At 46.4% G+C, this 22,411-nt stretch overlaps 1 protein-coding gene across 2 annotated transcripts in view; it reads left to right on the top strand.

The window, feature by feature from the left end:
- The window catches only part of Uggt1 (UDP-glucose glycoprotein glucosyltransferase 1), a 94,752-nt gene extending 72,820 nt beyond the window's left edge, over positions 1-21,932 (top strand). For both annotated transcript variants that reach the window (XM_029538484.1, XM_021197311.2), the window contains 14 exons: positions 56-135; positions 959-1,148; positions 2,202-2,360; positions 2,821-2,906; positions 4,025-4,109; positions 5,825-5,913; positions 6,425-6,526; positions 7,695-7,779; positions 8,639-8,821; positions 11,513-11,673; positions 13,028-13,142; positions 16,625-16,741; positions 17,187-17,340; positions 19,300-21,932. In XM_029538484.1, coding sequence (XP_029394344.1) covers positions 56-135; positions 959-1,148; positions 2,202-2,360; positions 2,821-2,906; positions 4,025-4,109; positions 5,825-5,913; positions 6,425-6,526; positions 7,695-7,779; positions 8,639-8,821; positions 11,513-11,673; positions 13,028-13,142; positions 16,625-16,741; positions 17,187-17,340; positions 19,300-19,325 — 1,632 coding nt within the window. In that variant the 3' untranslated portion in view covers positions 19,326-21,932. The remainder of the gene's footprint in view (positions 1-55; positions 136-958; positions 1,149-2,201; positions 2,361-2,820; positions 2,907-4,024; positions 4,110-5,824; positions 5,914-6,424; positions 6,527-7,694; positions 7,780-8,638; positions 8,822-11,512; positions 11,674-13,027; positions 13,143-16,624; positions 16,742-17,186; positions 17,341-19,299) is intronic.
- Positions 21,933-22,411: the final 479 nt, after the last annotated feature.

Below are 22,411 nucleotides of genomic sequence, written 5' to 3'. Positions count from 1 at the left end.
AAAACAATTCTGAAGAGAAAACCTAAATATTTTGTCTTCTGGTTTGCTTTTTTAGGTTTTGACTCAGCTGATAAACATGAATCTAAGAGTATTTATGAATTGCCAATCCAAGCTTTCCGACATGCCTTTAAAAAGGTAAAATGCCAGTTAAGGAACATTGTTCCATGGCGGTACTAAACCTAAAGGTTAGCCCCAGGTGGGAAGAATCGGGTACGTTGACAGGCTGATTGTGTGTGAAAGGATGTGTACTGACAGTCCCCTCTCTGCTCTGGTTAGATGTTCTGAGAACATAGCTGGGCTTAGATGACATCAGTACACGCTGCTGGCACATTTACAGCTCACTCTAAAAGTACGGGAGCCATTAGGTCTCATGTAGGGAGCTCACTCTACTTATTCTCGGGCATCCTGGGGAAGGGACAGGCTTTGCTGTGGGATGGCCGTTTGTGGAAGTCACAGTGACCATAGTAGCTTAGCACATGCTCTGGCCATGGGAAATGTCTTCCTTGATGAGGGACAGAGTTCTTTTTTTTTTTTTTTTCTTCTGAGGGACAGAGTTCTACACTTAGATTCTTAGTGGATTCCAACAGTCCTGCCGAGGACTGAGCGAGCTGCAGCTCCCACTGTTAACTGCGTGTTTATCACACACTGTGTTCTCAGTGCTGGCATGTGGTCACAAGCATCACTTAGGCTCATATTCTAAGACAGAGGTTTCTCCTCAGAGGCCTCAGGATAAAGTGCTTGTGACCCTGATGGCCACAGTGTGAAGGGGCGGTCTCCTGCATGCCTCCCTCTCTCCCTTCCCTTGGCTTTATAGCAGCCCTGGGAGGCAGCAGTCGACCAGCAGATGGCTTGGTTTATTGTCCTGATTTGGAAGGATACTGTCCAAGCCTAGAGTTTGTTCACTGTATGGATGCCGAGACTGCATCAAGAAATACCTAACCCTTGCATTTCTTTTCAGCTTTTACCGTTACGTCTTAGAGCCGGAGATTTCTTTCACTGCAGACAGCAGCTTTGCTAAAGGACCGATAGCCAAGTTTCTGGATATGCCACAGTCTCCACTGTTTACCTTGAATCTGAACACACCTGAGAGTTGGATGGTAGAATCTGTCAGAACACCATATGATCTGGATAATATTTATCTAGAAGAGGTAGGAATGTAATTGTTCTCGACTATCACATCATGTATAAGATCTGTTCATTCTTCAGTCAGTGATGATTCCTAAACTGAGTGGTGGAGATTGCGCTCACTTCACACGTTTGTGCTCCCTTACATTAGTGCTCCCTTTCGGCAGCTGCTTTATTCAGATGCGTGCTCCCTTGCATTAGTGCTCCCTTGTGTTAGTACTCCCTTATGACAGCTGCTTTATTCAGATGCATGCTCCCTTGCATTAGTGCGCCCTTACGGCAGCTGCTTTATTCAGATGCCCTTCCCGCTCAGCTTGGTAAAGGCTGCCCCTTTAAAAGTGCTTGTTAGACGTTTCGGTGTGCGCGTGGACTGCTGTTCCCACCCTTGCTCTCTCAGCTTAGATGGCTTTGATTGTCCTTAGAGTCGGTCGGCTCCACGTCTGTGTCAGTCACTCCTCATGATTGACAGGAAGCAGTGTAAAAGAGGGACATTCATTTGGGCTCCTAAAAATGCAGTCCGTGGTGCTAGGGACGAAGTGGCCTGATCTTCTGTGTGCCAGCCAGGAAGCAGAGAGAGTTCTGAGGGCTTCCACCTTTTCCTGTCTTACTCATTTCAGGATCCCCAGCCCTGAGCAGTGCTGCACACTTAGTGTGGGTCTTTCCTCCTGAATTGAGCCTCTCTGGAAAGGCCCTCACACATGCCCAGAGGTGTGCTTCCAAGTCTAGTCAGACCCGGACGGTCATCACAGTTCTCAAACACCCACTCCGGTCGTCCCGGCAGTTAGGAACTGTTTCTGATCTGACACTGTGTCTGAGTCGTTACCCAACAGGTGGTCTTCGTGGCTGTAGTGGGTGGTTTGTGACACGTTTGTTTGTTATGGTGGGACCTGGGGAGTGTGTACATGGGGGTCTGTCAGGGAATTTCTGTGGACATCAGCTCTCCTCCTGTCATAGAATCCAGGATGGAGCTCCAGTCCTCAGCCTCAGTGGCAGCCAGCACTTTTACCCTCATGATTGTCCCCGACACCGGCAGAATGCATGTATAACAGTCATGTGCTTTAACTCTGATCTTTCAGGTGGACAGTATAGTGGCTGCTGAGTATGAGTTGGAATATCTGTTACTAGAAGGTCATTGTTATGACATCACCACAGGCCAGCCCCCTCGAGGACTACAGTTTACTTTAGGAACTTCAGCCAAACCAACAATTGTGGACACAATCGTGATGGCCAATCTGGTAAGTAATCAGTTTATCGGATAGTACAACTTCCGTGATGGTTATTTAGATGCCGTAATTTATGACAGAACAGTTAACATTCTGGACCATGGAGTGAAATAAGAATTAACAGTGGACTGCATGTACTCAGTGTAAAGTCCTTGCTTGCTCTCCGTGGAGCACTGCAGGTGGGCTTCTCGGCTCCACTGCGCTGCCCTGCCGAGGCTCTTTGCCTCTTAGCTTGTTAGTTATTAGTTTTTGGTTTGGTTTGTTTTACTCCCCCCTGATTTGTTAATTATCTTTTAAATTTTCTTTAATTATCACGGTAATAAGACCCTGGGTTCAGTACCTAGTTCAACAAGAGAGGATGGGGTAGATAGGTTGTCATATACACATATATGATCTGGCATGTAAATGAAAATGTAAGCATGCATTAGAAACATTTAAAGTGAACTGAACCTGTACTTTGTTTGTGTCTTAGGGATATTTTCAGCTCAAAGCAAATCCAGGAGCCTGGATTCTGAGACTGAGGAAGGGGCGCTCAGATGACATTTATAGGATCTACAGGTAGGACAAGGAGACGGCTTCATTGTAGAGACGGAGCTTTAATTGCGCATTATCTGGGCTCACCCCAGGCATGATACGTCATAGTTGAGTTCATGATAGAGCCAAGCTTCCCAGTACAGTAGGTGTGGGGGAAGTTGGAGGGATAAGTTGGATAGTAAGGGGTCTAAGTGCTGATGAGAGCGAGGTCTGTTCCCCACTGCTTTCCCTGTCAGCTGCATCAGAAGGAAGGTATCCTTGCGCTGGGAGCAGGCAGCAGGCAGGAGCGCTGACCACTTGGTGATATCTGACTGGAAGCAGAGCGGGGTTGGCCCTGTCTAGTGCGCTGATGGGAGCTGTTTATCATGACCCCGGGTGCTTTGTACGTGCACAGAACACATGAGCTTTGACTGTGTAGTCTGACTGTCGGTCCTGGTCCCTGGGCTGTTAAACAGGATAGACTTTAAACACCTTTAAAATGGTGTTCTGGGGTTCGTTTGAACTTTAAGACAATTCCTGTCACTGACAGGCTGGTGTAGGAGTACACCTACACCACTGCAGCCCACATTTCCTCACATTGCTGCCTGGAGAGTGGGATGAGGAGGAAGGGAGTACTCACAGTCGGCCTGCTCTGCCTTGTGTGCCTCGGACCAGAGCGGCTGCACTGTGGGCTTCCTGCCAGACACAGGATTGAGCCTGTGCTCTACACTTGGCTGCTTGTGCTGCTTCTCGCCCTGTAGCCCAGGCTGGCTTTGATGGCAGTTGGTCTCCCTGCTGCTTCCTGTTGGGGTTCCAGGTGTGAGTCACCACACTCAGCCGAGAGTGAAACAGTGGCTCCAGGGATGGGCCTGAGTGTGCAGACCTGTGAGCATACAAGCTTTGTCATGATCTGTCCTATGCTGTCCTGCCTGAGAACCCATTGATGGTTCCTGCTGTAGGAAGGAAGTCAGCTCACTTCTGTAGCCTAGAGATTTCCGGGTACACTTCTTTGTCCAGTAAAGGTGTTTCTTTCAGACTGTGAGGAAATTGTTGGTTTTAAAAAGTGTTTCTACAATGAAGATGGGCAAGCACAGCAGTTGTTATCTGAGTATTTACTGCATTTTGGGATTGTGATTTCTTTCTCTGTCTTACTTGTCTCTCAGCCATGATGGTACAGATTCCCCTCCTGATGCAAATGACGTTGTTGTCATCCTCAATAACTTCAAGAGCAAGATCATCAAAGTGAAGGTGAGTCTGCTCAGCTTTGGCGGCCACTGTCCCTCCTGTGGCCAGGCCTCAGTGATGGTGTTCAGCCACTGTCGGAAGATACTAACACTTGTGACTGTGCTAGGAGATCCCTCTCACAGGAGTTCATTAAGATACTGTTTTAATGTTCCTTTTTGTGTTAATTACTGTTGTGATTCTTACCTTGCCTAATCTACAAATTAAGCTTTAATACAAATAGAGTGAACAAAGCTACAATACATACATACATAACATATACATATACATATATATATATATATATATATATATATATATATATATATATATATATATAATTTTTTTTTCCCCCTCTCTACTCTCTTAGAATTCATGCATCCACTAGGGGCTTGGAATGTTTCCATCAGATGAAGTAGGTCTCCTGCATTTGGAAGTCATTTTGGTATTCCATTTGGAAGTGGCTTTTGTTTGTTTGGTTGTTTTTTTGGGTTTTGTTGTTGTTTGTTTTAATAGTTCTAGGGATGCTGCTTAAGAAAAATGTCTTTGAAGATAAGCCTCTAGTTTTCTTCAGCCAACAGATTGTCACTTTTGGTAATCTCAGAGTCCCATTTTATACAAAATGTCCCCACAGAGACGTTGTATACTCCCCTCCCCATTCTTGTTGAGACAGGATCTCACTGTTTAGCCCTGAAGCCCTGATTGGCCTGGGACTTGCTATGTAGACCAGGTTGGCCTCGAACTCACAGATATGTTTGACTGCCTCCCAAGTATCAGGATTAAAGGCATTGTGCCTGGCTCAGCTTTGCCATGTTTTTTTGTTTGTTTGTTTGTTTGTTTATAAGTTTTATTTATTTATACACATGTAAATGTGTTTGTGTGAATGTATGACACTTGTATACCTGTGAAGGGCACAAGAGAGCATTGGTATCTCTTGGAACCGGAGTTACAGGTTGTTGTGAACTACCCTGTGTAGTTGGTGGGAACTGAACTCAGGTCCTCTGGGAGAGCTGTATGTGTGTGCTCTGAACCACTGAGTCATCTTTCCAGCTCTGGCTTGGGCGTTTTCATACCCACAGTTCATAGTGTTATTGTTTTAGTCTCAGAAGACTGTGTGAAATTCCAGGGGCAACTCAACAGTAAGATTATAGTTTTATAGGCAGGATGGTGCACACCTAAAGTCTCAGAACTGGGGCGTTAGAGGCAGGAGGATCTGTCTACAAAACTGAACACAAAGTACAAACACGGGTCATTTTATTTAGTCTTTTATTGCTCTCTTTCTCCTCAGCATTTTGAAATTCTTTGTCCTAAAGTAAAATGATTGTAGGATAAGTAACTGTTACACATGGTAAAACCTAAAGTCAGCCATTGCGAGGCTGAACAGGAGGGGGACCGCCACAGGGAATCTTTTGTGGTAGAAGTCCTGAGCATGGACCATGGCCTGATGTGCCTCTCCGAACGGTTCCTGTAGGCCGCATTCTTCCCTTGAAGTTGTCAGCTAGAAAAATTGTCTTCTGGGTTTCTCCCTATGTTTCTGTGACACTGAAGCGTGGTCTTTGACTCTTTGTACAATTCAAGGAGAGTGCTGGCTTGCCCCAGAAGGCTTTAACATGAGTATTCTGATAAACACACTGCCACAGTACTGAGAGTCTGGGTGGGGTCGCCTTTAGGAGAATCGGTTGTTTCCTGTTGCCAGTGCACATCAGGTTTGCGCCTATCAGACCTGTCATGTACAATTGCAGGTTCAGAAGAAGGCAGACATGGCTAATGAAGACTTGCTGAGTGATGGGACGAATGAGAACGAGTCTGGATTCTGGGACTCATTCAAGTGGTAAGTCGGCATCATTGTGAACAGCTTACATGTACAGGGAGGGCCGAGAGGTGTGAACCATGCATCCTTTGGAATACGGTAGTTTTTTCTGGGCTTCCAGCCTGCTTCGTGCAGCTAGATTATGCCCTTTCAGTTGGAGAAGAGGAATGCTTCCCTTTCGGTTAAGAGAAGGGATGTGTTCTTCCTCAGAGGGAGCTGCTGGTGTGCACGCTCCCCTCGAGGTTGGTGGGGCCCACTGCTGGCAGAGGTGACGGTCATTATTCTGCTGACTTCCCATTGGACGGCTGCGTTCTGTGGAGTAGCTTGTGTTCTATGTATTCCTAAATGACCTGGTGCCTTTGGAGAGCATCTTCCTTATTACCTCCTTTTCCCTGTGCCCCATCCAGCATCCCCTGGTGCTCCCACCAAGTCTTACCTCTGGAACAGGAAGGCTCAGGCACTGTCCTTTTCCTCTCCTGAAAGGTTGTGTCGGCCCCACATGTAAGTGCTGTTTTTAATTATGTCATCACAGGGGCTTCTCAGGACAGAAGGCTGAAGAAGTGAAGCAAGATAAAGATGACATAATCAATATTTTCTCTGTTGCGTCTGGTCATCTCTACGAAAGGTTTCTTCGGTTAGTTTTCACTATTTGTTATGTAAATGGATTTGTTATAGTATTCTTTGAGTGAAAGGAGTTGCTTGCTATGTTTGTGTGTGTGTGTGTGTGTGTGTGTGTGTGTGTGTGTGTGTGCGTGTGCGTGTGTGTGTGTGTGTACACACACACAAAGTACTCTAAGGGCTGTGGGTAGCTTATCACATTCTATTTGTTTTGATCTGGTTCACCTATAGACTTTAGTACCCTATGCACACCTTATAGAATGTTGTTGGTTTTCTTGGCCATCAAATATTGCATAAACCAGAAGCTAGAGAATTGGCATAGAAAGTACATAAACTGTGTAGCACTTGGCCATCTTCTGCAGAGCCACGGGCCTTTAAAGCCAGACCTGAGGTTTCTGTGAGAACACCTTTGCTTGCAAACTGAGATTAAAATGGAAGGAGTTCATCTAGGTCATGCAGTTGGAAGCAGGATGGATCATTGCTTGACATTGTTGATGTGGTTAAGAGGGGAGGGCTTTCAGGATCCGTTTGTGGAATCCTGAGGTCTCAGGGTATCTGCGAGTTCAGTGTTGAAGATATATCACTTGAAAGTCATTGTCCCAATTTCACGGCTGTTTGTCCTTTTAGTTTTCATTATAAGTCTGATATAGAAAATAATAAAAGCAATGTCATTTGGTTAATTTCTAATCCCTTTTCTGATCTAAACTAACAACAGTGGTAATGACTTTCCTGAGCCTGTGCCCTCTGGTTCCCTCCCCTTTACTGACTCTTGTCTCTCCAGGCTCTCTGTCCAGGCTGACAGAGGCTGTGCATCTGTGCATGTGTGCACCATTTGCTCAGTACCAAATGTTGCTGTGCCTGAGCATGGGTTTGGAGAGTGGTGTAGTCCTGACCATGATCTCCAGTGCTAGCCTAACTCACCGTCAGTTGATGAGATGGGTCCTTTAAACGTACAGCATAATTAGCGTTTGCCTCTATCTGTTGAAGTATACTTACAGGGAATTCCTTGTCCCTCTCTCTTCTGGGGACATCTTTGTAGTGCAGTGCGTACACTTTCCCATTAGTGAAGATCTCTGCCTAACTGAACTGTGGGTTAGCTCTGCTGTCACTCTTGTGAGTTTTCTCTGCTTAATGTTGCTGAGGTTAAAAAGCATTGAGAAATAATGATTTGTGTTGTTTGGCAGCATCATGATGCTCTCAGTCCTGAAGAATACCAAGACTCCTGTGAAGTTCTGGTTCTTGAAGAACTACTTGTCCCCCACATTTAAGGTTTGTTCATAGGGAAAAAAGAAAACCTTGTTAAGGGAATATTTACACTGTAACTGCTCTTTTCTACCTTTGTTTTATCTATACTCTTAGGTTTTATCCCTTTCATTAGGATACCTTAATTTCGTTGTCTATTTCTTTCTTTCTTTTTTTTTTTTTATTAATTTATTTATTTATTATATGTAAGTACACTGTAGCTGTCTTCAGACACTCCAGAAGAGGATGTCAGATCTTGTTACGGATGGTTATGAGTCACCATGTGGTTCCTGGGATTTGAACTCCGGACCTTTGAAAGAGCAGTCGGATGCTCTTACCCACTGAGCCATCTCACCAGCCCCTCGTTGTCTATTTCTATATTGGGTTTTGTTTTTTTTTTCCAGGTTGCTCTATTTGGGATAATAGTGTTTATGAATCTAAACCCAAAATTATGGCCTGTTTGAAGCTGGGTAATATAGGAGGAAAGTCTTTGTCTTTTCTGAGCGACAGTATTGTAGCAAACTAACAGTCCTTGTCCTGGAGGTTACTTGTCCTTGGTTCCTTGGCTTAGGAAGCACAGTGATGTGAGGTATGAGAATGAATGCTCTTCTCATGAGGAAGGTGTGAGGGGCTGCTTCCCCTGTGCCAAAAGAAACGTTTCCTGCAGATTTCCGTCATTTCTTGTGGTGAATAGATGTCATCAAAAAGTAGGGATTAGACCAGAATTTAGATGTGTCTTACGTGAGTCAGGTGAACTAAACCAGTTCTAGACCTTGTTTCAGTGTGAGTATTTTAGTTGTACTGTAATAATGGTGGTTAATTTATAGTAAGGAGTCGGTCTTTTTAATCAGAGTGAATGATTGTTGTTCCCTGTGTCTAAAACTAGGAGTTTATACCTTACATGGCCAAAAAATACAATTTCCAGTATGAGCTTGTTCAGTACAAATGGCCGAGGTGGCTTCACCAGCAGACGGAGAAGCAGCGAATCATCTGGGGCTACAAGATCCTCTTCCTGGATGTGCTTTTCCCATTAGTTGTTGACAAATTCCTCTTTGTGGATGCTGATCAGGTAAGCTCGCACACTCGGGTGTAACATGAGTCTCAGATGGCAAAGCACCTGTGTTTGCATCAGTATTTCAGGGACATGAGAAGGTATCACCCAGATGTCATCACCTTTTATATTCAAGTTCCATCAACACATCTCCTTTTCTGTAAAAGCTTTTTGAGAGCTTCATGCTTGTATACAATAAAATGAATAACCCACTGCGTCCAGTTTGAGCAACAGAGCCATCCACTGGAGCATGGGATCCTATTGGTGTTTTTAATGATCTCCTTCCCGGTGAGTCCCCACTGCCAGTGATGCCTCAGTAATGGGGGTCCAGTCATGTGCACAGTGCCTGGTTGACCTTGGATGGGTCTTGTTTAGGTGTCCACAGCTGCTCTGAGTTTAGGAGTGAGATGAGCAGTCATGTCCAGAGGACAGCAGTCCTCCCCATCCTTCCCGGCTCATTGTCCCCAGTGTTCCCTGAGCCTTGGGATGCAGATACCCCATTCAGTGCTGAGCATCAGTCTCTTCCTCTTTTTACTTTGACTAGTTTGTGTCTCTGCTTCCCACTGCATAAAGAAGCTTCTCTGACCAAGGCTAAGGGCGGTGCGGATCATAAGTATTCAGGATGTTTTAACATAATTATTTAGAAAGTACCTTGAGAGTATCACTATTTCAGAAAATAACAATAGCAGGTTCTGCTCTGTGGCTATGACCTCTGCAGTCCTGGGCTTTTGGCCATGATTTCAATACTAGGCATGAAGTTTCCCTCCTGTGGAGCAAGCCTCAGATCCGGTCAAAAAGCCACTAGTCATCCCATAATAGTCACCCTACTACACTAGTGCCCGCACTTTTCTCCTACTCTGTGGGCTGTTTACACAGGCACCTTTTTCTCTAGATTTGGGAAATTTTCTTCGATAATTTTATTAGAAATACTGTCTGTTGTGTGCCTTTGGAGTAGGCTTCTTATCTGCTATGATTAGGAGGTTGAGTAGCTTGGTGTTTCCGTGTGCCCCACCTCTCCTCATTCTGCCCATGCCCTCTCCTCCGGCCGCTTATTGTTGACCTTCACTGTCTCACTTGAATCCCTTCTCTTCCTGCCCTGATGCTCTGTCTTCCTCGTGATTCATTCTGTGTGCAAGCTTTCCAACTGAGCTTTAATTTGGCTAACTGAATTTTTCTTTCCAGCATCATCTCTGTTTGGTTTTTCTTCAGTATTTTTTTCTCTCTTTTGAATTTAATTTTTATATCATAGGTTGATTTCCGTATTCATTCAGCTCTTGTTTTGTTCTCAGGATATACTCATGCCTTTAAGTTGTTGAACATACTTATAATTATTCTTTTACGTTCTCTGACTGCAAGTTCTTCCAAGCCATTGTCATTAGGAGCCAGAGAAATGGGGTTAGTCGTCTCTAAAGGAGGCATGGTACCTTCTTTTGGTTTTGTTTCTGCTCTGGACTTGCACATCTGGAGTTAGTTTATTGATTGAGTTTTTCTTTCTTTTGTACTTTTTGTTTTTGTTTTTTTAATTCAAATCACCTTTTCTTGTCTTTTAGTGGTGGTGTTTGCAGTGTTCAGGAGAGGACTAAATTGTAATAGAGTTGGGGCGCTGTTTGTTCTGTGGGACTGGTTTGAGGGCCAAGGTCTCTACCTCATGCCTTCCTTTGAGGGAATCGTCTTGTGCAAGTGTGGGTATCCTGCTTGGGTCTGCAGCTTTCTCTGAGTTGTGGAACTTCCCATTCCTGTGGGTCTTAACCAGAGTCAAATCGAGTTCCTGTTGTGGGTCCACAGCTATCATGGAAGCCACTCCAGGATGTGGAACTGGGTGTAATCCTCAGACAGTCCATCCCTACCCTGGGTCTGCAGCTTCTTCCGAAGCTGGAGGTGTTGTGAGTCTCCCTATACACCAACAGGGCTCACGAAGTTCAGGGTTGGCCCTGGGTCTGCAGCAGCTCTACAGTGTGTGCAGTCCTATATCTTAGTGTTGATTCAATTACCGTAAATACCAAAGTTACAAAATAAATGCTTAATATTACTTAGTCACTATGTCCACTATCTGCCCAAGTGTCAGCTACTTCATTATTTATTTACAGTTCATTCACTGATTTTTGAAACAGAGCCTTTCTCTGTCATCCAAATTGTTCTTTTGTCTCTGTCTCTAGAATACTAGGACTCCAGGCCCAGCCAGGACAGGTGTCGCTGGCATGGGGGGTAATTGATGTTCAGGGGCACTCTTGGTTCTGATAACAAGGAACGATGCAGACCGCTCCGCCAGTCGGTGCAAAGTGCATACCTCCTCCACAGTGACGGTCTTCTCTACAGTTACAGCTGCCGTCTTCACACTGCTCAACTATGTGCTTTTTGAGATCCTTCTCCTCTCCTGGTGACCCTATTCACTGTACATACATCTGACACACAGGCTGCAGCATGGTTGTTAAGCATGGAGCTTATTAAACATGATATAAGACAGTTGAATACTTTTGAATTAACAGCTTTCAGAATAGCGCCACTCAGCAGCTGGGGACCAACTGTGAAAAACACGAGTGTGGGGGCTCACTTCAGGTTATGTGCAGCACGGGGACTCGGCTTGTGTTCTAGAGCCTGTGCTGGCACCCCGTGTGCTGCCCTCCCTGCTGCCTTGTGAAGTAAATAGATCATGCCACAGGGAAGCTACCCGTGTGCTGGTTAACAGACGGTTTGTTTTCTTTACTGCAGATTGTACGGACAGATCTGAAGGAGTTAAGAGATTTCAATTTGGATGGTGCCCCTTACGGTTACACGCCCTTCTGCGATAGCAGGAGAGAGATGGATGGCTACCGCTTCTGGAAGTCTGGGTACTGGGCCAGTCATTTGGCCGGACGAAAGTATCACATCAGGTACTGAGGGTTCTCCTACAGGGTGCCCTTCTTGTGCCTCTTAAACTGCATATAAAGAGAGACTTAGTTTATTTGTTTAGCTGCATATACTGCAGTATGTTCTTCATAGTTTTCCTGGGAGTGTGTCCTGATGTATAATCTATTAAATACATTGTTTTGCCTATTTCAAGCATATTTGTAACCTTTTGGTGGTACATGCCTTTAATCCTAGCACTTGGGAGACAGAGGCAGGGGATCTCTGTGAGTTTGAGGCTAGCCTGGTCTACAAAGTGAGACCCTATCTCCAAAACAAAAAACCGAAACACCAAACAAACAAAACCCAGCACCAGTATCCCAGTGTCTGCACTTATGACTTCAAGTGGAAGAAGGCGCTTTGGAGGCTAGGACAAATACAAGAAGGATTACTGAGCTGGAGAGAGGTCTCCGAGATGAAGACCGCTGATTGCTTTTCCATAGCACCTGGTTCAGTTGCCAACACCCACACGGGTGCTCACACCTGCCTATAATATAAGCCCAGGTCCAGGGTACCTTTTGGCCTGTGCAGGCACTGTTTGCATGTGATATACAAACATAGATGCAGGCAAAACATCCATACATTTTTTTTTTTTAAAGAAAAGATTGACTTATTTTATGTGTCTGAGCATTTTGCCTGCATGAAGGCCAGAAGATGTCAGATTCCTTGAAACTGGAGTTACAGGAGATTGTGAGCCACTGTGTGCATGCGGGGAATCGAATCCTGATCCTCTAGAAGTGTAACCCTGCCTGTTCCTCCCCTATCATCTTAAGATGTCATCAGGATAGTGTTGGCAAATTGTTATCATTTATCAGTTTCAATGATCTTTATCACTATGATAAAGATCATAGTGATCATAACTCACTATGATCTTCTGAGTTAGCTAGATTTATTTTTGTCTTTCTTCCTATATTTATTTTATGTGCGTGAATATACTGTCAGTCTCTTCAGACACACCAGAGGAGGGCATCAGATCCCATTACAGATGATTGCGAGCCTCCATGTGGTTGCTGGGATTTGAACTCAGGTCCTCTGGAAGATTAGTCAATGCTCTTAATCACCAAGTCATCTCTCCAGCCCCTAGCTAGAAATCTTGCCTCAGAAATTAGTTTCCTTGTAAGACAACAAAATAAAAAGCTGGCCAAAGTGAGCCATCAGAGTAGGCCGTAGCCTGCAGATGTGTGATCCTCTCTGCCGTGTGCATTCGCCCTCTGTGGCATCTTCCACTCTCTCTCAGGGACACTGGCCTGTTCCATCCATGGCCTATCCTACCATTCAGTTGGGTTCATTGTTGACATCGATTGATTGTTTGTCTGTAACAAATGTCTCCTCTCTGCTTAGTGCACTGTATGTTGTGGATCTGAAGAAGTTTAGAAAAATAGCTGCTGGAGACAGACTCAGGGGACAGTACCAAGGTCTGAGTCAGGATCCCAACAGTCTTTCAAATCTTGATCAAGTAAGTGACCATTGATGTTACTCATAAGAGCATGCCATTTGTGTCTGAAAATGAAGTAGTATTTGTGTGCTCTCTCAGAACTGAACTATTTCTTCATGAAAAGTGTGTGTGTGTGTGTGTGTGTGTGTGTGTGTGTGAGAGAGAGAGAGAGAGAGAGACTTGTCTGATCCCAATGGCTCCAAGACTGTCAAAAAGCTCAGAATTTACACAATAAAGCAGTAAAATTTTCTAACCCTGACCGCCCCCCTTGTGAGAACTTTCAGGAAGGCTTGCTGAATAACTTTTCCAACAGCAAGCATTTTCAGAAGTAAAACTGCAGGTCTGTTTGATTTGGGTTTGTGCTCTATGTATTTGTCTTTATGTGCATGGGTGTTTTGCCTGCGTGGAGGTCTATGCACTGTATGTGCAGTGCTCCCAGAGACCAGAAGAAGGACTCTCATCCCCCTGAGCTGGAGTGACAGACAGTTGTGACTCCCCTTGTGGATGCTGGTGACAGAGCGGCCGGCGCTCCTACCCTCTCCCCTCCCCTCAGCCCCAGTTGTAGCTGTAGGTGTTTTAGATATCTACTGTCAGTCTGCTGCTGCTGCAGCTGCTGTTTGAGACCAGGTAGCACTTAGTAGCCTTGGCTGGCCTGGAACTCTCTTTGCAGACAGGGCTGGTCTAGAGATCCGCCTGCCTCTGTCTCCTTAGTGCTGAGATTAAAGGCATGAGCCAAGATACCCAGCTTAATCTCATGTATTTTAAGCATTTTGCTTAAAGTCTTTCTTAAAATATGTTGTTGTTTATTGTGATATGTAGCATCTATTAAAAGAATCCATCTTCAGGTGTATCAGGGAGTCACTCAGAGCCAAGGCTATAACCAGAACCCCACCGTCAGGAGCAGACTGCTGCCCTTCACCCTGTCTGTGGCGGGCGGGAGTCAGCCCACTTGCTGCTCTGTAGACACTACTGAGCCTGTGGTCTAGCCTGGGCACCATGCTTCTATTTAGCCTCTGTCCTCTGCTAACCTGGAGATGAGTTCCCTCTACTCACATTCCTTTGTAGTTTTGTGCCCTTCACTAGTTGTTCTCCATTTGCATCTCTTCTTCCTGTAGAGCTTCCTACCGCTAACCACCTTTACTCAGCTCTCCCTCCCCCACCCTGACACCCGCTCAATCTTAGTATTTTATTATTTTAGTCTTTTGTCCTTTGTTCTTTGGGTTTCCTGTCTAATTAGTTTAGTCTTCTGTTTGTCCTTAATTTTAATTAACATTTGCTTCTGTTTTAGCATCTTTTGTTTTCAGTCTGTGCTGGAATCCTCTGTCCTTTATCTTTAACAGCCGTCTCATGCAGAGCTACAGTTTGCATTGCGAGGTCTTTGACCTACCTGCTGGCTCTCATCTCATGACCTCTGAGCATATGACTATTTTCGTTCATGTTTTCTCTCAGCTGTTTCTTTTCTTTATTTTTTTTCCTTTTATTGAAAATAAATTTTCCCCCCTCACATAATTTATCCTGATTCCAGTTTCCTGTTCCTTCCCCCTCCTCACATTGCATTCACTTGCTTTCTATCTCTCAGTAGAAAATAGCATCTAAGGGATAATAATAGAATACAGAATAAAAAGATAAAACAAAAGCCGGGCGTGGTGGCACACACCTTTAATCCCAGCACTCAGGAGGCAGAGGCAGGCGGATTTCTGAGTTCGAGGCCAGCCTGGTCTACAGAGTGAGTTCCAGGACAGCCAGGGCTACACAGAGAAACCCTGCCTCGAAAAAAAAAAAAAAAAAGATAAAACAAAAGCTAACACATTCAGAATTGAACAAAACAAACAAGAATCAGAACCCCACTCATTTATTTGCACACTCAGGAATTGCATATTATCTGCCCGCAGAGTATAAAGTTAAGTGGACACTCAGCTCTTTGTATTGCAGTAGGGCAGGTTCAGCAGTATCTAAAGTTTATTTTGTTGACAGGGTTCGATGAAGGAAATTGTCTCAGTTACTTTTCTATTTCTGAGATAAAACACTATGACCAAGGCTATGATAAAGCCTTTAACTGGGCCTATGGTTTCAGAGGGTTAGAGACCTTGATGGCGGGGCAAAAAACCATGGCAGCAGAAACAGCTGAGCACTGATTTCTTTACTACAAGTGGGAGATGGAGAGAGATACCAGGAATGGTGTAGGTCTTTTGAAATGTCACAGTCTGCCCCCAGTGACATAGTTCCTCCAACAAGGCCTCCTAACCTGTCCCCATACAGATGGTTGTGAGCTGCTGTGTGGTTGATGGGAATAGTTTCACCAGCTGGGGATCAAGTATTCAAACCTATGACCTGTTCTCATTCAAACCTCCATTGTGCACAAGGCCGGAGTGATTGTTGCTTGCATAACTGCCCTGGTCATGGTTCTCAGACAGGCTCTCACATGGCCACACTGCCCTGGAATTCAGTGACTGTGAACATTCCTACCTTTGCCCCCAGAGTGCTGGGATTGCAGTGCACAGTGCTACACTTGGCTAACTACACTACATCATTCTTTATAAGCGTCACAGTCAGTCAGTTCTATTTATTTATTCCAGTGGTATATTGGACTTTTCCCCCCAGAGTGTTAGGACAATGGAACATTTTATTTTGAGAGAAATTTGGGCTCCATCATTTGGGAGTGGAAGAGTCGGTGCTTCTCCTCTGGAATACTGTGAAGTGTTAAGGTCCCCCTCTTCTCCCTGCAGAAGTGAGCAGAGACTGCATGGTGACTCTCTTCTGTAGTCTCAGCACGTGCGAGGCCAGGCAGGAGGACAGGTCCCAGGCCAGCATGGGCAACAGGCTCAACAGAGCAAAAGAGAACAACGGAAGTTTTAGAATTTACTTTCATGCAGTGAAATATAGTTGAATCTTGTTATTGTTAGTTTTGTCTCTTTTTATATGTATATGTGTTTGCCTGCGTGTGTGTGTGTGGGGGGGGGTGTATGTGTGTGTGGGGGGGTGTATGTGTGTGGGGGTGTGTGTGGGTGTGGGTGTGTATGTGTGCCCAGTGCTGGAGGAGCCCATACAGGGGCACCAGACCCCCTGGCACTGGAGATACAGATGGTTGTGAGCTGCCATATGGTGGGGACCTACTGGGTTCTCTGTAAAAGGTGCTAATGCCCTAACTTCATAGTCACCCCCTTGGGCCCCTAGTTGAGGGAGTATTGTTGTTTATTTTTCTAAGTTTTAACTATGGGTACACATGTCTATGTGTGGGTATGTGCACATGTGTGTAGGTGTCTGCAGAGGCCAGAAAGGGGCAGCAGGTCCCTGGAGTTGGAGTTGCAGGTGTTTGTGATCTGCCCATGTGGGTCACATGGGTTCTGGGGACTGAACTCAGGTCCTCTGGGAGAACAATATATACCCTTAAATGCTGGGCCATCTCTCCAGCACTCTAGTTGAATTTTAAGCCAACACTGGTTGCTTATTTAAATTTCTTTCTGAGTTTTAGATCCTTTTGTTTCATTTTCATTACCAAACAGGATTTGCCCAATAATATGATCCATCAGGTGCCAATCAAATCGCTCCCTCAGGAATGGCTTTGGTGTGAAACGTGGTGTGATGATGCCTCTAAGAAGCGGGCAAAGACTATTGACCTGGTGAGCTGCCCTCCCTGCCCTGGGACCTGACAGAGCCTGGTGGCCCTTCCTGCCCTGGGACAGAGAGCCTGGTGGCTGCTGGTGCTGTTCAAGTTGACTTTCTCTGAATTGTGCTTGGAGCTGCAGAGCATGTCCTGGTCACTTCAGCGGGGTCTTCCTCACTTGCCCAGGACGCCAGATCTCCTGCAGTGGTCTGCAGAGTTGATTTCTGCTGCGTCACCATCACCCTTGTCTTCCACTTCACCCCTGTGCCTGGGCGGTTGTCTGCTTAGCCTGTAACTTTTTTTCCTTTGGTTTTGAGAGGTTTGCTGTGTAACCCAGGCTAGCCCTGAAATCCCAGTCTTCCATACTTAGTCTCACACATGCCTGCTGGAGCCCTGCTGCAGTCTGTACATACAGTGTGCCTTTCTTATAGCTCCACTGAGGTGTGCTTGTGTGTTTGCAGTGTAATAATCCCATGACTAAGGAGCCTAAACTGGAGGCTGCCGTGCGGATTGTCCCTGAGTGGCAAGACTACGACCAGGAGATCAAGCAGCTGCAGATCCTCTTCCAAGAGGAGAAGGAGCTGGGGACCCTGCATACAGAGGAGACACAGGAAGGTCAGTGCACGCTGACTGCGGGAAAGTCGCTCCTGGCTAGTAATTTGTTGCTGAGACAATGGAGGGGCCCGTTTGCCTAGATCTTGATCTCATGCAGGGTGTGTTTCCAGCTTCTGAATAGCACATTCAGTGTAGGTTCTAGTCCTCCCCAACACTTGCTTGTGTGGTCAGAGGGAGACGAGACGGTTTTTAAAAAAATGGAGGGAGGGGGGGAGGTGTGTGTGTGGTGGGGTGCACACAAGTGTTCATGTGTACCACCGCACGCCTGTGGACATCAGGACAGCTTGCTTTCAGCAGCCAGTTCTCCCCCTACCACGGAGGTCTGTATACTTACCTTACAGAATACCGGTCAAATTAGGCGATTTGTGGTCTTTTAGTTTTGAAGCCACTAAAGCTTACAAATAAACATCTAATATCTTTGTCTGTCCATGAAAGCCTGGACGGTTTATGCCAGGCCGGGAATCGAGAGGACCGGGAGTTAAACTCACTCCACCTACATAGTGCATTTGAGACCAGCCTACAAGAACAGTGAATAAATTGGAGTCTTGATTAAATATTTCTCCTCCTTTAAAGTCATCCTAAGAAGCAAGTACAGAGACCTGGAGTGGCTTGAGAGTCTGTTCTGGAGACCGCAGGATAGAAAGTGCCATAGCTAGCAGGTTATGTCACACAGTCACCATAAAAACTCAGATTGGGAGCCTGAGAGCTGGCTCAGCTTTAAAAGCACTGTCTTTAACTCCAGTTCCAGGGGATCTGATGCCCTCTTCTGGCCTCTGTGTGCTTAGCATGCATGTGATATACAGAGACATATGGGCAAAATACCCATACAAATAAAAAATGAAAATATATACTGTTTTAAGAAATTAAATTCATTATGTAATTACTTATAGATAAATGGACAAAGAATATGAACAGACTATTCAAAAGAAGAGCCATATGTGAGGAATAAGGATACAGTGGTCAAATTAGAGTCACCGTTAATATCTGATATATCAAAAAAATACAGATGGAGTGGTAGTGCTGTGCATAAAGGGGACAGGGCATGAGACTGGTGAGTGAGCCTTGCCGAAGCTGTCCGTGTATCTGGAAAGCCTTGCTTTAAAAGCAGCAGGTCTCTTACAAGGAGCCTTTAAAATGCTGCACCAATGGGCCAGAGAGGTGGCTCAACAGGACAAGTGCTTTCTTCATGACATGAGTCCTCATTCTCACAGCTCTCGTCAGAGTGAAGGAGAGAACTCACTCCACAGAGCTGCTGTGAGCACGCATGCACACCATAGCATGTGCATACAGTCATGGTAAAGCGCAAGCACATTGTGCAAGAATGCCTCTGCTGAGACTGCATCTTAGATAACTCAGGGGAAAAGCAGTACACACAGAGAGACTTACTTTATTATCAATTAGCAACCTTAAAACAGTTTAAGGATCAAAGAACAGCTGCCCTGGCTCATAGAAAGAATGTGTAAGTACAGAAGATCTCTGCACTCAGAAGTGTGTGGCCTAGAGCCAGCGCTGCCCTGGCGGAGGCCCCGAGAGCCAGCGCTGCCCTAGTGGAGGCCCCGAGAGCCAGCGCTGCCCTGGTGGAGACCCTGAGTGCCAGCGCTGCCCTGGTGGAGGCCCCGAGTGCCAGCGCTGCCCTGGTGGAGGCCCCGAGAGCCAGCGCTGCCCTAGTGGAGGCCCCGAGAGCCAGCGCTGCCCTGGTGGAGACCCTGAGTGCCAGCACTGCCCTGGTGGAGGCCCCGAGTGCCAGCGCTGCCCTGGTGGAGGCCATGTGTAGCCCAAGGACAAGTCAGTTCTTAGAACTAAAAATGTCATCTTCTCTTAGGTTCGCTTTCAACCCTTAATACAGAAATAGCAAACGCCAAGGTTCTACAGACCATCTGAAGCTACAGTGGTGTGCTGGGGGCAGTATCACACTATGTTTTATGACTTAAGTCTCACGGTCTGTTGTTCTTTCCCTAGGCTCTCAGAAGCATGAGGAATTATGATGTCTGGAGGAAGATGGGAAACCCACCTTGACAGTTTGTACTAAATGCTGTTTTCTCTGATCTGTCGATACGACTGCTGATGAACGGATTGGGCGGGTGTCCCACACCTATTGATCTGAGCATTGATTTAGACTACTGCACCCTAGTGGGTGCTAGATCCTTGGGGCTAAGGCTCTGTTGGATTTGTACCTCAGAGGAAGACAAGTGGCTGGTCTTCTGGGACTCTTCTTCTCACCAGAGGGAGAAATGCCGGCATCAACCGCAAGAAGCCCAGACCTTTGGTGCCCACAGCCCAGAGCACACATTGCTGTGCTGGCCCAGAAGCTGGGCGAAAAGGTCACCGTGTTCTTCCTTACCTCAGTTTACCTGCAGCCCTTGCTGCAGTGCAGATGCCCACCCTGTACCAGGTCAGGCCGGCAGATGCTTCATCCACGCCTCAAGGTCTACGCCAACATGCTTCTCACGTCTTGTCCCCTCCCTGCCCGCCCCCTTCCTAAGCATTAGGTTCATTGTTTAATGGAGCCCAACCAATAATCATGTGTCTTCAGGGTTGGCTCAGTGCAGTTGCTAAGCAAATCAGTCTTCAGGAGAACCGGGGTGGGATGGCTAAGGCTGGAAGAAACAGCAGGTAGCAGAGAGTGTTGGGGTGTTCAAGGGAAGACAAAAACATGGGCCGTTCTCTTCAGTCCAGTACCCAGTGAACTGTCCAGGTAATTGTTTTGTAAACAATTTTTCTATTTATGAAAATGTGTGCTTTTTCTTCTTACTTTCTAAAAAGCTGTTGGTTATCAGTTTCCTGCCTGGGCACAGGCGTCCTGAGTCCCTTGGTGACCGCTCTCAGCGTGCTCAGCCTCCGTCTGGATGGTCACTATACTGTCTGCCCTTTCCCTTGTAGAGTTTTCTCTCAGACCCAGGAGAGGATGACTTTGGGCGTTTCTTCCCCCAAATGCTCTCGGACCTGTGACCAGGAATGACTGTCTCTGGAACTCGGTTTCCTACGCTCAGTCTTTCCCTTGTGCTTTGGCTCTGAGGCTCCCCTGTGGCTTTTGAGACTTGCCAAGGTCCGGTTCTAAGGTACTGCTGCTGTCTGAAGCTGCACCCTTCATTGCTTTGTGTGTGTTCACAGCTGCAGCCCGGCTTCACCTCAGGCTGGACAGGTGTGGGTGTGTGGTGTCATCTCTGCCCAGGACTCAGGGATCTACAGCAGAGAGTTAGTGGTGCTGGGCACTGGGGTGTGGCTCAGTGGCAGACAGAGGGCTTGTCTAGCAAGCCCAAGGCTTTACCTTCTGTCTGGTACTACATCCCTCCAGCCCCCCAAAAAGACTGACTATGAGGAATGAGTACTGTGGGTAACTAAGTTCTTGCCTGTCCAAGCTAGGTAATATGTGAGTTACCAAGGAAGGTTCACCTACAGGAGCCATGGTTGGGGATTTGAGTGGGCAGTTGTTAAGTAATAAATAGAGACAAAAAATGGATTGGGAATTCAGAGTCGGTCAGCTGGATCTCCCCACTCCCCTCGGGTGAGGCTTCCAAGTAAGAGAACAGAGAGCAGCACTAAAAATGACATCATCCAGTTCGGTGCTCACGACACCCCCAGAAACCAGCTGGGGGGCTGCTGCCGTCGTTCGGTGAGCAGAGTTTTCTCTCTCTCCCTCTGCAGGCGCTTGGGTAGCAAGGACAGGCTGTAGCAAGCCCTCTGGCCTTGGAAAGGTGTCTAGGAATAAATTACTTCCCAGCTGTTTCCAAGTATGTTGTATTTTGACTCTTGGATTATCAAAGTGTTTTGTCATTTGTCATAAAGTCGGGGAGGGGGCACACATCCCCAGACAAAGGGTCGTGGAGGTTACGTTGAGACAAACATGTTTCATAGCTTCTTAGCTTAACTAGCACTTGACATTTATTGATACAGTGTATATTACAACATGAATTTCAAAAATAAAAAATTACCACATACATATCAAGTAATTTTACCCCCATTTTCAGATCTAAAAGTTAGCTTAAGAGCCAGCCTTTTTTCAGGCTTCATGTCCACCCAGGATTAAGCTTTCAGGGCTGCTGTGCCCAGCTGTGAGCAGAAGCAGTCCTCCCAGTGTCCCCGGAGCCTGGAGTGTTGCGCAGGAGTCGTCAGTGCTCTGAAATGCTGGCCCAGTGGCAAGGGTTCTTCTCTTATCAAATCATGTGTGCCTCCTCTGTGGAAGAGGACAGTGCGGGTCTCCTGTGGCCCTTTAGTCCCTCGTGGGTCACTACACTGACATAAGTCATACTCAGAGTTGATGCTGGCTAGGCCAGACCCAGCCTCCTTCTAAAGCTGCCCAGCCCCCCCCCCCCCCTTACTGGTTCCTTCCTTGCTTCCTGTGGATTAAATCGACTCTACAAACTAAGCAACTGCCACAAATGGGCCGTTGCCATCAAGTGCCCCCGGAAGGGTGTCCCTGTCTGATTCACCTGACATCCTCACCACGAAAAAGCGCGTTGTGACTGAAAAGAGAGATGAATTCTCCAAGAAGCAGGAAGTGACTGACCAGACGGATTATTCGGGCTTCTGGAGATATCACTGCCATTCTTGGCCTGTGTATAAATGGTTCTTTGACCTCTTGTCTTATAGGAGTAGAGTGTTTCCTTTCTGAGTCACTAGGGTAGTGTGACCTGTGACATGTCAGACTCACACATGCCGATGTGAGTCGGCTGCTGTGTTCCATGAAAAGCGGCCCTTGACTGGACCTGGGGCTGTGGGGCACAGCTGTCCAGAGTCCTGGGTTAGTCAGAAGTATACTGGATGCGCCCATGTAGAAAGTGGCGAGGTGTTGGTTTCATAAGATAGTTGGCATTGTTACCGGGCAGAAGTTGCATTTCTGGTTGAGCATGGTCGTTTCAGGGCGTGCATGCACCGTGCAGGGCCTGTCTGGTCAGGAGCAGACGTCATGGCAGGTATGTTACCTGGCTCTAGTCTGAGTTGCAGAAGGATGAGCTGAGAGCCCAGTGCTAGAGAAGGAAGAAAAGAAAGAGAAAAAGCAACAGGAAACCAGCTTGACTGGCACAGGTTAGGACTGGTCGGACATGGTCACCAGTATGAAGTCAACTCCTCT

Source organism: Mus pahari, chromosome 5, assembly GCF_900095145.1.
Source record: "Mus pahari chromosome 5, PAHARI_EIJ_v1.1, whole genome shotgun sequence".
NCBI classification, from domain to species: Eukaryota; Metazoa; Chordata; class Mammalia; order Rodentia; family Muridae; genus Mus; species Mus pahari.
Note: the sequence above shows the minus strand (reverse complement) of the source record. Positions and strands in the feature narration are given on the sequence as shown.